General features: G+C 43.7%; 8 protein-coding genes across 8 annotated transcripts; 3 read left to right on the forward strand and 5 right to left on the reverse strand. All coding sequences in view use genetic code 12, as the record gives it.

Moving 5' to 3' along the window:
• Positions 1-75: 75 nt before the first annotated feature.
• On the forward strand, positions 76-4,374 carry SIZ1 (SUMO ligase; the record flags this gene model as incomplete). The annotated part of the gene is made up of 1 exon (XM_001485051.1): positions 76-4,374. One exon carries the CDS (start codon positions 76-78, stop codon positions 4,372-4,374), a length of 4,299 nt encoding a protein of 1,432 aa, XP_001485101.2.
• Positions 4,375-4,438: 64 nt separating this feature from the next.
• RPB7 (DNA-directed RNA polymerase II subunit) lies at positions 4,439-4,960 on the reverse strand (the record flags this gene model as incomplete). Its single annotated transcript, XM_001485052.1, has 1 exon — positions 4,439-4,960. One exon carries the CDS (start codon positions 4,958-4,960, stop codon positions 4,439-4,441), a length of 522 nt encoding a protein of 173 aa, XP_001485102.2.
• Positions 4,961-5,081: 121 nt separating this feature from the next.
• On the forward strand, positions 5,082-5,720 carry PGUG_02832 (mitochondrial 54S ribosomal uL13m domain-containing protein; the record flags this gene model as incomplete). Its single annotated transcript, XM_001485053.1, has 1 exon — positions 5,082-5,720. One exon carries the CDS (start codon positions 5,082-5,084, stop codon positions 5,718-5,720), a length of 639 nt encoding a protein of 212 aa, XP_001485103.2.
• A 263-nt stretch (positions 5,721-5,983) lies between these two features.
• PGUG_02833 (DNA-directed RNA polymerase II subunit RPB2) lies at positions 5,984-9,859 on the reverse strand (the record flags this gene model as incomplete). Its single annotated transcript, XM_001485054.1, has 1 exon — positions 5,984-9,859. One exon carries the CDS (start codon positions 9,857-9,859, stop codon positions 5,984-5,986), a length of 3,876 nt encoding a protein of 1,291 aa, XP_001485104.2.
• Positions 9,860-10,120: 261 nt separating this feature from the next.
• MRP20 (mitochondrial 54S ribosomal protein uL23m) lies at positions 10,121-10,966 on the forward strand (the record flags this gene model as incomplete). Its single annotated transcript, XM_001485055.1, has 1 exon — positions 10,121-10,966. The coding sequence occupies one exon, from the start codon at positions 10,121-10,123 to the stop codon at positions 10,964-10,966; it is 846 nt and encodes a 281-aa protein (XP_001485105.2).
• Positions 10,967-11,031: 65 nt separating this feature from the next.
• PGUG_02835 (uncharacterized protein) lies at positions 11,032-11,562 on the reverse strand (the record flags this gene model as incomplete). Its single annotated transcript, XM_001485056.1, has 1 exon — positions 11,032-11,562. The coding sequence occupies one exon, from the start codon at positions 11,560-11,562 to the stop codon at positions 11,032-11,034; it is 531 nt and encodes a 176-aa protein (XP_001485106.2).
• A 620-nt stretch (positions 11,563-12,182) lies between these two features.
• ISN1 (IMP 5'-nucleotidase) lies at positions 12,183-13,619 on the reverse strand (the record flags this gene model as incomplete). The annotated part of the gene is made up of 1 exon (XM_001485057.1): positions 12,183-13,619. The coding sequence occupies one exon, from the start codon at positions 13,617-13,619 to the stop codon at positions 12,183-12,185; it is 1,437 nt and encodes a 478-aa protein (XP_001485107.2).
• A 103-nt stretch (positions 13,620-13,722) lies between these two features.
• RPS42 (40S ribosomal protein eS4) lies at positions 13,723-14,457 on the reverse strand (the record flags this gene model as incomplete). The annotated part of the gene is made up of 1 exon (XM_001485058.1): positions 13,723-14,457. One exon carries the CDS (start codon positions 14,455-14,457, stop codon positions 13,723-13,725), a length of 735 nt encoding a protein of 244 aa, XP_001485108.1.
• Between the last annotated feature and the right edge of the window lie 316 nt (positions 14,458-14,773).

A 14,773-nucleotide genomic window follows, 5' to 3' on the forward strand; every position in this document is an offset into this window, starting at 1 on the left:
TCGCTTCGCACCGCTCGCACTCTTTTGCACCCATAATTTTTCATTTCGCGCATCAAACCAACTCACTATCACACTATGAGCGTCCCTCCTGATTTCCTGATATCAGGAGAGGATATCGAGGACATGAAGAAACGAATAAGAAAGTTCAAGCTCTCGCAACTCAAAGATCTTGCCCGAACCATGCTTTTAAGAATCGCAGGCAAGAAAGCTGACTTGATAGAACGCATTGAAGAACACATTGAAAACGGAGTTCGCTACGATGACAAGATAAAACTTCTTGTTATAGGGGTAATAATCAAGAAAATACTATTACATGAGTCCATCCCGAGTTACACGTCGCTATATAATGCCATTCGGTTTGGGGGTCCTAATGCCAATTTGTTGGCTCAACTTCAACAAGATACTCGAAACATTTCCGCCCGTCCAGACTCGGAATCATTGTCAAATATGGCCCCTGTTCCCCAGATGCCGCGGACGAAGAGCTCAGATGCCTCCATTGCATGTATTGATAATGCCATCTACTTTAAGCCATCTCCATTTTACACTTTGAAGCAGCTTATTCTGGGATCACCCCAAAGAGTATTTCCCTCACAAGGACGCATGATGTGCCGCTTAAACTTTGTTTTGAGTGATGAGGATAATCGAATTTTCCGCTCGAAACCTGGCAAAATGCAAGTTTTTTTACTTTGCGGAGCATTCAAGCTTGATGATCCAGTAACTCATTCGGCGGATATTGAATGGCCTATTCCTCAAGAGATATATGTGAATGGAGCACAACTAAGGGAAAATGTCAAGGGGATCAAAGGCAAACCAGGAACCGCTCGTCCAGCTAATATCACCAAGTTCATCAGCCGCACACCTGCCTTAAATAAGATCGAGATGGTTTACGCTGGAACCAAACAATATTATCTTCTTTATTGCTTCATCGCAGAAACCCGGTCGAGTCAAGAAGTTGCTGACGAAATCTTTCGTGGTCAGCATATTCACTTGCTGTCTACAATTGACAAAATCAAAGAGGAATACACTCATGGTGATGACGACCTAGAGGTGGCTACCTCATCATTATCTCTAAAATGTCCATTGACCTATTCCCGCATGAAGTTTCCAGCAAAGTCAATCTACTGTCAGCACATACAATGCTTTGACTGTCTATCATTCTTGCAACTCCAGGAACAAATCCCAACTTGGACATGCCCCATTTGTTCAAGAGGAGTTGAGTTGGAAGAGCTCGCCATATCAGATTACTATCTAGAGATCCTACTGAAGGTTAATGACGAAGTTGAGTCGGTCACTTTGAATCCTGACGGCTCGTGGCTGGCCAATGTCGAATCCTCAATGGATGATGAGTCTTCGTCTCCGTCACCAAAACCTAAATCTGCCACTGAAGAAGTTATTGAAATTGTATCAATCGACAGTGAAAGCGAGGACGAAACTCCACATCCTCCACCACGACCTTTAGTAGAAACGATAGATATCCCTCTGCCTGAGCTGGACTCGGCTACCGTTTCTCATCCACAGACAAGAGAGCAGTTCACTGCCGAATGGAACCGGAACACTACATCGCTGACTCCCACGGCTTTGAATCCAATAACTGACAAGAGTCAAGTGCAAGTCAATTCAAACCGAGAAGCTGCTCAGAACAATGTTCAGTTCCAGAACGAGGGTGCTTCCAAACCGCTGGATGTTCAACGAGAGAACAGTGACCCTCGGAATCAGACTTCGCTACAGAACCAGACTCCCTCTCTACAGAGACAGGATTCGTCTCGGAATCCAAATTCTTCTCATTTGCAGAATACTCAGTTGCTGATCCAGAATGCGCAACCTACCCAACTGGAAGCTTCTCAAGCACAAAACCAAGGTACTCAACGACAGCAGAGTACTCAATTGCAAAATCAAAGTACTCAAGTGCAGACCCGAAGTCCTCAATTGCAGAATCAAAATCAACGAGTGCAGACTCAAAGTCCTCAATTACCAGTTTATAATCGGCGAGTGCAGGGTTCTCAATTACCAGATCAGAATGCTACTCAAGGGCAGAGCCAGAGTCCTCGATTGCAAAATCAAGACTTTCACGTTCGGAACCAAAACTCACAATTACCAGTTTTAAATCCACAACTGCAGACCCAGAGACCTGAATTGCAAAATCAAAATGCTCAAGTTCGGAACCAAAACCCTCACTTACCAGTTCATAATCAAGTAGTGCAGACCCGAAGTCCTCAATTGCAGAATCAAAAGACTACTCATGGGCAGAGCCAGAGTCCTCAATTACCAGTTCAAACGAGTCCTCAGTTGCAAAATCAGAATACCCAAGTACGGAACCAGAATCATCATTCACCAGTTCTGAATCCACAAGTGCAGACCCAAAGTCCTCAATTCCCAGCTCAAAATCCACGACTGCAGAACCAGAGTCCTCAATTACCAGTTCATGATCAACGAGTGCAGACCCAGGGTCCTCAATTACCCGTTCATAATCAACAAGTGCAGACCCAGAATTCTCAATTACCAGTGCAGAATGCTACTCAAGTGCAGACCCAGAATCCTCAAGTGCTAGGTCAGAATCCTCAATTGCAAAACCATATTCATCTGCAGACTTTGAGTCTTCAAATGCAACACCAACATGCTAGTCAACTGCAAAAGCAAAATGCTGTCGCGGTGCAAGGTAGGAATGATGTCCAAGTCCAGACCCAGAATCCTCAGCTCCAAAATCAAAATGTTAGGTTACAGAACCTGAGTCCTCAATTGCAGACCCAGAGTCCTCAAATGCTACACCAAAATGCTAGTCAATTGCAAAACCAAAATTTTACTCCTGTGCAAGATAGGAATGATGTCCAAGTCCAGACCCAGAATCCTCAGCTCCAAAATCAAAATGTTAGGTTACAGAACCTGAGTCCTCAATTGCAGACCCAGAGTCCTCAAATGCTACACCAAAATGCTAGTCAATTGCAAAACCAAAATTTTACTCCTGTGCAAGATAGGAATGTTGCGCAAGTCCAGATCCAGAACTCCCAGCTCCAAAGTCAAAATGTTAGGTTGCAGAACCAAGGTCCTCAGCTCCAAAGTCAAAATATGAGACTGCAGAACCAGAGTCCTAATTTGCAAAACCAAAATACTCAACTGCAAAATAGGAATGTTACTCATGTGCAGACCCAGAATCCTGAGTTCCAAAGTCAAAACACGACATTGCAGAGTCCTCAATTGCAAAATCCACACACTCAAGTGCAAAATAGAAATGTTACTTTTGTGCCGAATCCTCAGTTTCAAAGTCACAATTCCCCCTTGCAGACGCAGAACCCTCAAGTACAAGGTCAGAATATCACTCAAAACCGCAGTGCTACGCAGATTACCCAGAACACTTCTCAAGTTCAAAGAATTGCTCCTCGATTGCCAGGCCTGAGTGTTCAGACCCAGAACACTTCTCACTTTCAAAGGAATGATCCTCAATCACCAAGCCAGAATACTCAATTGCAGACCCAAAACTCTTCTCAACCGCAAAAAAATCTTACTCAGTCGCATAACCAAGCTCCCCTAGTTCAAAACCCAGCTTCCCATTTGCAAAATCTGGACATTGCAAGATTGCAGTCTTCTCTGTCTTTACATAATTTTGTGAATGGAGAAAGAACATCCAACACAGTTCCAGTACAGAAGCCGTTGCCAGCTATAAACACCTTCCCACTTCCATATGGAAACCAGCAAAATGCCTCTTCGACTCAACAGACAATCAGATCAATGCCTGAACTGTTGCCAAAACTGAACGGACAGACCACACAAGTTTCCCAGCAAAGTCCCTCGCTATCAAAAGCACCACTTCCTCCTTTAAGAGCAAATTCTGCTACCGGTACTTTACCAGGTTTATCCACTTTCTCCTTTGAACCATCCACTCCGCACACTCAAGAACACCTGGATGTTAGGACTGTAGAGCAAAACCTGACGAGTATGTTTCGGATAAAGCGAGCAATGAATACCCGACAAGAGCAGGTTTCGAATCGCAAAGATCTACAGGAAAGGCATGAACAATTGAGGGCCAATTTTCAGAATAATTTGAGACAGAACATTGAAACTAATGGAACTTCGAGGCCGACAGAGGTGGTAGCTACCTCTGATTCTGTTCCAGAAACTCCACAGTATCAGAAACCAGGCTTGACATATTCTCGTTCAGCATTCGATCTTCTCGCCGCTAGCCGAGAGGATTCACGACCTCTACCAAAGAAGACCAAAACCATAAATGGACAGAGCCCCATCGGAACAAATTTATCACCGCTAAATGGTCAGATTGAGGACTTTACCCTTCAGACTCCTCAGCTGAACCAACCGCCGGTAGAGCGTACATGGAATAAACGGCTCCACAGTGAAGAGAGATCGCCTTCTCCAACCAAATAAAGCCAAAATAATGCTAGAATATCATTATTCAATGTACGTATATAATACAGTAGGGAACTTAATTTTAAACCGGCGTAGGACCCAAGTAATCTTCCTTTATACTTCCTATCGCATATATCTCATTCACGTCCATTCTCGTACCCACAATCTTGAGTCTTACTCTAGACCCCTTTTCGATATTTTCATCGGGACTGACGTATGCTGGTGGGTTTGCTGATGGATTGAATTTCATATCGGAAGGAATCAAATGGGTACTTACAAACACCGAAAGTGGGCCAACATCGGCAAAAAACCCCATTTTGTTGACTGTGGTCACCACAGCATCTACAACCTCTCCTTTAAACGGTTTCCATACCACGGCGCGATATTTAACTTCAAACTCAGCCATTCCACTTCCTGGTATGATTTTTCCCTTGCCCACATCGATGTTCATGCAATCCAAAACGCAAACTATGTAACCAAACTGCCCAGTACAAGTTCCTTCGACGTCACTGAGGAGTTTGGACCGTAAATACAGGTCCATTTGAGGACCAAAATACGACGGGTGCAACGTCAAGTTGAGCGACAAGTCTTTTAAGAAAAACATGGCGACTTGTCAATGCCGGTTTCGTACTCTGCCAAGGTTTCTCGAGGTATACGAGGCCGGATGGCTGTGTATTATTAGTAAATTTCGAGATCCTAGAAACGACCGGTGAAGGCTAAACTGGATGTTGAAAAGTCGAATCGCGCGACATTCTTTCCTGGTGCCCCAAGTGCAGGATCGCGCACCTCGAAATCTCACCAGAAAAAAACCTTTGTGCTCGAAGGTTCATTTATACGTCATGTCACAGCGGCTCGGAAACTCGGTTGCGGCTCTCACGAGGGTATGGCACCACGTAGACATGGCTGCAGATCCCAGAACTCTCGGACGCTTGGCGCTGAGCATTGCCATCACTCTACAAGGCAAACACAAACCGACATTTTCACCCAATCGGGACCATGGAGATTACGTTGTGGTGACTAATTGTGCCCATTTAAAGGTTAGTGGACGCAAAATGCAAGACAAATTATACTGGTCGCACAATACGAGGCCGGGATCGTTGAAATTGGTGCCAATGGAGAGGATGATCGCGAATAAAGGCTACAGTGAAATCGTAAGACGAGCTGTAAAGAATATGATACCTAAGAATAAGTTACGACTCATTAGAATGGACCGCCTCAAGCTCTTTGATGGAGACGAACACCCATACAAGGATAATTTGATTGCATATGCCGATGAGGTTCCTGAGATGAAGAAGAAGTTGGCCGACTTGAATCGTAGAGAAGCAAAGTTGGCTGAGATGCGGAAGAAGTATTTGGAGAATTAGCTTGTATATAATGTCCTATAGTGTATGTAGTTGAAGAGGATAAGATTTAGAGTTGAAGTTGAGGGTTTGTAGAGAATTCGCAATGTTGAAGAATTGCAGAATTGAAGAATTTGACAGAAATGCAGAATTTCATAGTTACAAATTTGTCAATGTACAATAATTTAGACCCCATTCTACTTCTCAAATCAGATGCTGAAACCTAGTTTCTCTCTCTTTTAATCACAAAATCAACTTACAGTATTCATAATGTACAGTTTATTATTTTATGTTCTCACACTAACTCCACTTCTCTCGGTGTATAACCTCGGCGAAATGTTCATTGCCATCAACTCTTGGAACAAAAGCTTGGCTGCATAAGGAATATGGATCTGGTAGATGTTAGTCTTGTTCTTACATGACCGACACTCGAATTGGTTCTTCTTCAAGTTTGCAATCACACTCATCAATCCACACACCCCACAAACATGCACTCTAAACGCATCTGAGGCCTCCATCAATCTCTCCTTCAAAAATCCGGCTGCTCCATGGGCAATCATACAATCTCTTTCCATCTCTCCGAATCTCAAACCACCATCTCTAGACCGACCTTCCACTGGCTGTCTGGTCAATACTTGAACTGGTCCTCTTGCTCTAGCATGAATCTTATCATCCACCATATGTCTCAATCTCTGATAATACGTTGGACCAAAGAAGACTTGTGCCATCAACTTCTTTCCTGTGTGTCCATGGTACATAACTTCGAATCCTCTGGATTGGTAGCCATGTTCACGCAAAAGTTTGGAAACCGCCTCGGCAGTGACATCAGTAAACGGTGAAGCATCTCCCTCCAAACCAGACAACGAAGAAACCTTTGACAACAAACATTCGATTAAATGTGCAACTGTCATTCGAGATGGAATAGCATGGGGATTAATAATAAGATCAGGGACGATACCTTGACTTGTGAAAGGCATATCTTCATGACGGTAAGTTACACCCACTGTACCCTTTTGTCCATGTCTAGATGCAAACTTGTCACCAATCTGAGGCACCTTTGTGGTTCTCATTCTAACCTTGACAAACTTGGCTCCGTCACCATTGGTGGTTAACAACACTTGATCGACAATACCAGATTCAGTACTTCTTAAAGGTGTGGAGGCATCTCTCTTGGTATGGTATTGAGTTCTTTGACCCAATTCTTCAGTATCTGGAGGGATGGGAGTAGTCTTTCCAATTATAATATCTTCTCCGCTCACTCTGATACCTGGAGCAATTAATCCGTCGTCGTCCAACTTTTCATAAGTTCCGTGCTTCAACCTCAAAGTATCTGACCTCAGTGGCTTTTCAAAAGTCTCAAGGGCCTTCATACCTTGTCTCTTTTCAAGATCCATGTAAGTTCTGAAGAACAAAGATCTGAACAATCCTCGGTCAATCGAAGACTGGTTCATAATCATAGAATCTTCTTGGTTGTAACCAGAATAACATGCGATAGCAACAATAGCATTCTGACCGGCAGGCAATTCACGGAATTTCAAATGCTCCATAGCTCTTGTTGTGGCCAAAGGCTTCTGGGGGTAATATAAAATATTGGCCATGGTATCCATTCTCACGGAATAATTAGTCAAGAACACACCCATGGCTTGCTTACCCATAGCCGATTGATAGGTATTACGAGGGGATTGGTTATGGTCTGGGAAAGGAATAATGGATGCTGCAACTCCAAGAATCATAGAAGGATGAATTTCACAATGGGTGAATGTACTCGTCGTACTGCTGTTCGTTGGCTTGATACGCTTGGCGGGGTCAAGTTCTTGCTCTTCCAACTGCAATGATTTTTGCTGAGTTGCAGTAAGAGAGCTCTTACTTGCCTCCAAATCTTCAGGGGTCATGGCAATCATAATAGTCTCTTCTTCTTCCGCATCCACGTATTCCACCACTCCATCGTTGACCAAAGAAGACCATCCATATGGACCTTCTTCTTCGCCAAACTCATTGGTGGCATATTCTTCGCTGTACTCGGCATTGAGTAATTTGTGAATATGTTCTTTTTGCAACTTCAACTCACCTTTGGTTTCAGATTCGGGATCATCATCGACGATGAAAAGTGGTCTGTAAACACGACCGGCATCCGTGAAAATCTTAAATTCTTTTTCACGAATATCTCTGATAATAGAAACTTCTGGCGAAATATCACCTCTTCTTCTCAAGCTCCTCATAGTGTCTACCAAGTGTGCGGGTTCACGATGGGTTCCTACCCACACACCGTTCACAAACACACGAGTAGAGTCTGGGGAATTGGAAGGAACATAGTCCTCCAAAGGTTCCATACCCCATTCCTCAAGGAAATATAAGATTGGCTCGGAAGGTGTACCAACGGATATACAAGACATCAAGGACAAATTCTTGACCAATCCACACGCTTGACCTTCAGGAGTTTCAGCTGGGCAAACAAGACCCCAATGAGTATTATGAAGCTGTCTAGGCTTGGCAATCTTACCGTCACGACCAATAGGAGTATTGGTTCTACGCAAGTGCGATAACGTGGACGAATAAGTGTATCTGTTCAACACTTGAGACACACCCGCACGGGAACTCATCGCTTTCTTTTGTTCTCCCCAGTTACCAGTAGCCAAAGAGTACCTTAAACCATCGGTTATAGTTTGTGACTTGACTGCTAGAGTCAAATTAAATACCTTGTCGTTTTCAACACAACGCTGCATGTAATTGTAGATATCTTTTGTGAGTTTCTTGAAAAGAATTCTGAACAAACTAGCCAACAATGGTCCAGCCAAGTCCAATCTCTTTTTACCAAAGTGATCTCTGTCATCGGGTTCCTTACGTTCCAACGCACAAAGAAGAAGTCTGTTTACCATGTATCCCAAAAAGAATGCCTTTCTAGTTTCAAATCCTTCATCTTGAGTAATATTGGGCAACAATTCTTTTTGCAAAATATCCTTTGCGTACTGAATACGTTTTTCCCTCTTGATACCCAAAGCACCTCTTCTTCCAATGAAATCGAGAGCGACTTCACGTTCTTGAATCACGAAACCTTCCTCTACACAAGGCTTTAACATCTCCAACATCTGCCAGTCATTTGCATCGTAACAAATGTGCTCGAGAATGTCACCATCAGGCACAATACCCAATGCTCTGAATACTATCACTATGGGGATATCCTCCTTGATATATGGTAAAGTTGCCTTAATTGTACGGTTCGATGTGCTCTTTTCTTCACGGCCATAAAGCTTAATTTGCATCGACGAAATCAATCTGGAACCACGTTCGAGAGCCGAGCGGATTTCCGCAACGTGAGAAATAGGAGAAGGTGCCGCCTTCTTGAAAACCTGGACAATATTGGCTGCACTTCTCTCTTGAGCAATCAACACTTTTTCAGAACCATTGATGACAAAGTATCCACCCATATCATAGGGACATTCCTTCAACTCGTAGAACTCATGCTCTCCCAAATCACGAAGCATACAAAATTTGGACCGCAACATTATGGGAACCTTACCCAAATACACTTTAGTCAGCGGTTCTTCGTCCTTGATTTCCTCTTCAATCCATTCAAGCTCATGTTCATTTCCAGCGTTGTCATCGGACTTCAACACTCGCTTCGTCATATCCACATACAATGGAGACGAATAAGTCAAGTTTCTTAACCTCGCCTCCTGAGGAAACATTGGATGAGTGGTACCATCGCCTTCGGTCTGGGTGGGTTTGGAGATGTAAATTTTGCCAAATGTGATTTCATAACGCCGGTTTTCGTGGTCCTCCTCCGATGTATGCTGCGCAGGCTGGTCCAAGATCAAACGGGAATCTTCCCACACCAATTCCTGAATTGTTGACTCGATGAATTCATCAAAAGAATCGAGTTGTTGGGAAACCAAACCTTTTTCCTGAAAAAACGAAGAGATCACAGTCCAACAGTCCTCTGGGGTGATGCTCAGCGAGTCGTCATCATACATATAAGGATCGCTGGCCTGATCGGACATGATGGTGGAATAAATAATGTTGGTTGATGATGAAAAATATGGCGGTGTCGGCACGACACGGACTGCAGATAAGCAAGAGGACAATATGGAGAAAAATGATGGAAGGAGTTTGTAGAGGTAGAGAGAGCTTAATGGAACTTGTTTGTGTAGAGGGAACATACTCATTGGAGATGGTTATTTGAAGTTTGGACTGAAAATATGCTTTCGTCATAGAATAGTAAAATCACCCAAAACTCAGAATAGCTATAATATTTTGAGTTAGATGCCTCCAGCTGCCCCAGCTGCCTCTACGGCTTAAGAGTACACGCTAATACTATTAGACCTCTAAAAGGATTGAACGATCATAATTCTTGTTTAGCCATACTAGTCTCAGCCTTATGTGCACACCCAACGATATTCTCACGAAATTTTTCATTTCGATTCAACATGAAGTTCCTTTCCCTGCTTGTGTCTACGGCCTCTGCCACGGGTAGACGGTTTATACACCACAGAGAGAACTTCAGGCGGTACCCTAAAGTCAATATTAATGATGTAGAACTCGAGAAACCTCGCTTTGGGTTCAGAAAAGTCAGAGAGCCGTTGATTTCACAGTCGGTGAAAGAAACCTTATTCCCCAATACCGAGATCAAGCGGCGATACTTGAAGGCGGGAAAACCCGTTCCCATCAAGTACAGATACATCAATGATAAAATCGGGAGAAGAAACTACGAAAAGTATCAAGAAGAAGTGGCATTAGGACTTCCACATTTCCGAGTTGGTGAAAAGAAAATATATTTCCCCAAAGGCAGGATTTGTTTATTGAGACCCAACGCCAAGCATACACCGTACCAGGCCAAGTTCTTGGTCCCCCGAAACTTCAATAAGATGGATTTGAGAGATTATTTGTGGCATGTATATGGCTTAAGGGCACTCAATGTTACGGTCCAATTGCTCCATGCCAAGTTCCAAAGAGGTCCTGACGATCATGCCAGGTACAGAGGACCCCAGTACAAGAAGATGACCATTGATATGGAAGAACCTTTTATATGGCCTGAACTCCCACAGTCGGTCGTGGAAAATGCGAGCAAGACGTTCGATAACCAGCTCATGGCATTAGAACAAAAGACGGCCACTGGTTCCGACAAATTGAAGCCTTCCGATGCGTTTGATGGTCTCTACAACAAACCGGTTCTCGTAGATCAATTTATCCCTCGTCGGGCCAGAAAACCAGTGGAGGCTCGTGACGATGTAAATGCTGAAAAAGAGATGGTAATGCTGCACTTGGGGTTATGAACATGTAAATAGTCCAAAACATATAGTTTCATAGTGTTGTTAATCTCTTTATTCATACATAACAATCACCAAAGCCAACCCTTCTTCTCGGGCTTTCTCTGAGTAACTCCATCAACCTCTGCCGGCAGAGGCTTGTCAACTACGTCATAATCGTCGTCATCGTCAGTCTTGGGCACTTCTTTGGCTTCCGGTTCAGCAGAGCTAGCTGCGTATGAACCTACCACTCGCTTGAACCATTGCTGGTTATCAGGACTTTCAACAAGAGACAATGCTTTCCGCAAGTATTGCATTATGATGTCAACTGGGGATTCGCCATTGAGCGGATCATGACTTACCAAGGGCAGCAAAAAGCGAGTGAACACCATTCCTGCTCCTGAGCGACAAAATTGTTTCCATTCATCCTCTATATCCCAGGTCTTGGAAACGGTTGTTCCGGAAACCAATGGAAAAACAAGCCACAACGATAGCCCAAAACGAATCACAGAATAGAATGGTAACACTGACGGAACATACAAGACGGTTTCCACCACACTTACACATCCTTGAACCGTCCAGTAAGCCGCCAATTTATGTAACGTCAACGAAAGAATTTGCATACTTTGTTCATCAGATATCGCAGGTGGGATCCTTGGCTTGTCTCCTAGCCCCAACAATGTCACGGGAACCGAAAAACTGCCAAGATTGATGGTGGATCCTTTCACTCGATGAGATACTTTAAGAGATTCATCGATGGTTCGACCAGTTAAATAAGCCGGATATATGACCGACACAAGTATGCTGGGTTAGGATAATGAAATAGAAGCAACTAGCAAAGGGAAACTTACTTTAACAAACTAAATAATCCCATTAGAACGTAACAAGTTGTAATCGGGATGCGATAAGATAATGATGGTGGTGGCAGCACGACCCGCGTGCACGATAGTGCAGCAGAGTGCAGGAAGAAGGTATGCTATAAAGTTGCAAAATCACAATTTGAAATTATAAAATCAAGATTGAAATTATAAAATCAAATCTGTGAATAGTTATTGAGTTGCAGATGGGACTAGATAATGTTTTGTATTGATTATTCAATGTTTTTGGTATATTGAAGATGAGCTAATGGGCCCGGTTATCAGATATGGAACAAAGTCATCTTTTTGGAAGTCAATTGACTTTCCGTGCATCCAAGAATCTGACATTTACTTGATACCTTACACTAGTTTCCACCAGTGACAATCTAAGATAACTTTGTTATCTCATTTTCCGTAAATCCACCAATTAAATCATCGAGAATCTCCACGGTTTCTCTTGGATTGGCTATCCACACTGTGCATGCACTGAGACGGGCTTTAAAGTCGTTAGCACCAAGACTGGCAAATTGGTCGCCAATGTGAAGCGATTCGCTTTTTTGGATCGGACATATTTTATGGTGTTTGACATCTTTACACAAGTAAACTTGAAGAGATTCCACTCCCAAACTCTTATCGCCAATATCCACCCACACATCGGACCCACCGTTGAAAGCACAAACCTTGATCTCGTTTTCGGAATATCCTACGCTGGCAGCTGTGGTATTGGATTGAGAACCAACCACACTCCGGCGGCGTGGCTCGTTGTAAAGTGTAGACAAGACTTCAGCTACACGATCAGAACAGCTGATAACTAACTCTTCCAAATGTTCACGGAGAATTTTTTCACCTGGATTCGGAATAATTCCCACCGACCTTTCCTTACGAATGATGGTGGTTTTGTCTTGAATATTGAATTTGAGTCGAAGGTGTTTCATGTGGTGCTCGGTGCTAGCCATGATATGCTCGATTTTGTTAATGTCCCACTTGATCATATTGGGAAGTAGCCATTGATCGGAAGGCACTAAGCTAAGGTTCTTTTTCTCGTTGCTATACCGGAAAAGATAATTGGATTCTCCTCCCATAACCAACAAGTTTTCCCTCTGGTCCATCGTCAACGAATCATCCAAGGTAATTCGGTCAATCAAACCGGCTAATCTGGAGTAGTAGTGCTGGGCACCCAGTTCACCAGGATACCCAGCAGCTGTAACAACTCCTACAAAAAGTCCCAACGATAAGAGTTTTACAAGCCGGGAAACAACAGGAGCATCTTGCAAGAGTGATTGACCGTCCTCATACAACGTTACATCTCCATCAAATGTCACCAACTTTAATCGTGATTCGTCTTTTTGGTACAATTTAGTGAGCGCAAGTACCTGGGCACTATTAAGAATCATTCTCACATCATTGAACAGCGGACTAACCAATCGGCGCTGAGAGATCCTTCGTCTGTCATCTTCTATGTGAAAAGCTTCTACCAACGGCAATGGCGTGAAAAACTTGCCGAGACTGGGAACCAACTTGCGCAACCGACTTTCACTTCTATGCGGTAGATTCAACTTATCCACGGCAATAGTGTGGTCTATTAGCCTTTCCACGTCCTGAAATATCTCCAGGTACCTCTTGCGGCACTCCAAAGCGATTTTTCGATCTTGTTCTAGTTCTCTTTCAATATCGTGGTCCTCGTCTCCAGTAATAAATTCCCTGTAATTTTCAACATCTGAGTGCAAAACAAACGGAACCGCCAAGAGCGCCTTGATCCATTCTATAAACTCATCTCTACGATGGGTCTTGAGCGCATACTCTACTCTGTACCGAGAAGTCATATTGCGGAGAGAAAGAGTCGATTCGCAACTATACCGAATTCCTGCATCGAGGGACCTCGTGGACCGGTGTATTATACCTAGTTCTATATTACATGTGTTTGATTTAGAGTCCCTGCTGAGCTCTTCTTCTGTCTCTCTCCTCAGAAATAGAGAGTTTGATACCTTTACCCTTTGGCAACGAAACCCATGGTTTACCAGCCTCGGTACCGATGACGAAAACGTTGGTCAATCTGGTGACGAAAGTGTTCTCCAAGGAGTCCTTAATGTGCACCAAGTCGAAACCTCCCTCGTGCTTTTCTCTGTGGGTGATAACACCAACACGTCCCAAGTTACGACCACCGGTAACCATAACCAAAGCGCCAGTGTCAAACTTGATAAAGTCGGATATCTTACCGGATTCCAAGTCGATCTTGACGGTGTCGTTGGCTCTGATCAAAGGATCAGGGTATCTGATGGTTCTACCGTCGTGGGTAACAACGTATGGAATACCTCTCTTACCCAATTGAACCTTCTTGACCTTACCCAACTTGTAGGAAGCCTCTTCAGCGGTGATTCTATGGACAGCAAATCTACCCTTGACATCGTACACCAATCTGAAGTGCTCGTTGGTAGCCTCCAAGGTGATGACATCCATGAAACCAGCTGGGAAAGTGGAGTCGGTTCTAACCTTACCGTCAACCTTGACGTGCTCTTGCATCAAAATAGCCTTGACTTCTCTACCGTTCAAAGCATACTTGAGTCTGTTTCTCAAGAAAACAACCAAAGGCAAAGATTCTCTCAACTTGTGAGGACCAGCAGATGGTCTTGGGGCATAAGTACCGGACAATTTGTCCAACATCCAGTGGGATGGAGCTGCCAATCTCTTAAGGTGCTTCTTTCTAAAAGTTAGTTGTGTTCGACTACGGAGCTACGGGAGGTTACATGGAGCATTGAAGATGAATTAGCGTGAGTTTTCAAGGGAAAATAGTCAATATTTTGGCAGCACTTCACCTCTAAAATCACATCATTCATCTTCAATTATCGACAAGGCTCCCATCCAAGCTTAAAAAAGCTGGCGACCGTTAAACGCTTGGTAGCGAGTCGGTGTGTAACGTTTCCCGAGTTGGTACTCCGATGCTATTCGAAAATAGACTTACGGGCCTCTTGCCATTTTG

The sequence above is a fragment of the Meyerozyma guilliermondii genome, genomic scaffold (genome assembly GCF_000149425.1).
Source record: "Meyerozyma guilliermondii ATCC 6260 scaffold_3 genomic scaffold, whole genome shotgun sequence".
In the NCBI taxonomy this organism is placed as follows: Eukaryota; Fungi; Ascomycota; class Pichiomycetes; order Serinales; family Debaryomycetaceae; genus Meyerozyma; species Meyerozyma guilliermondii.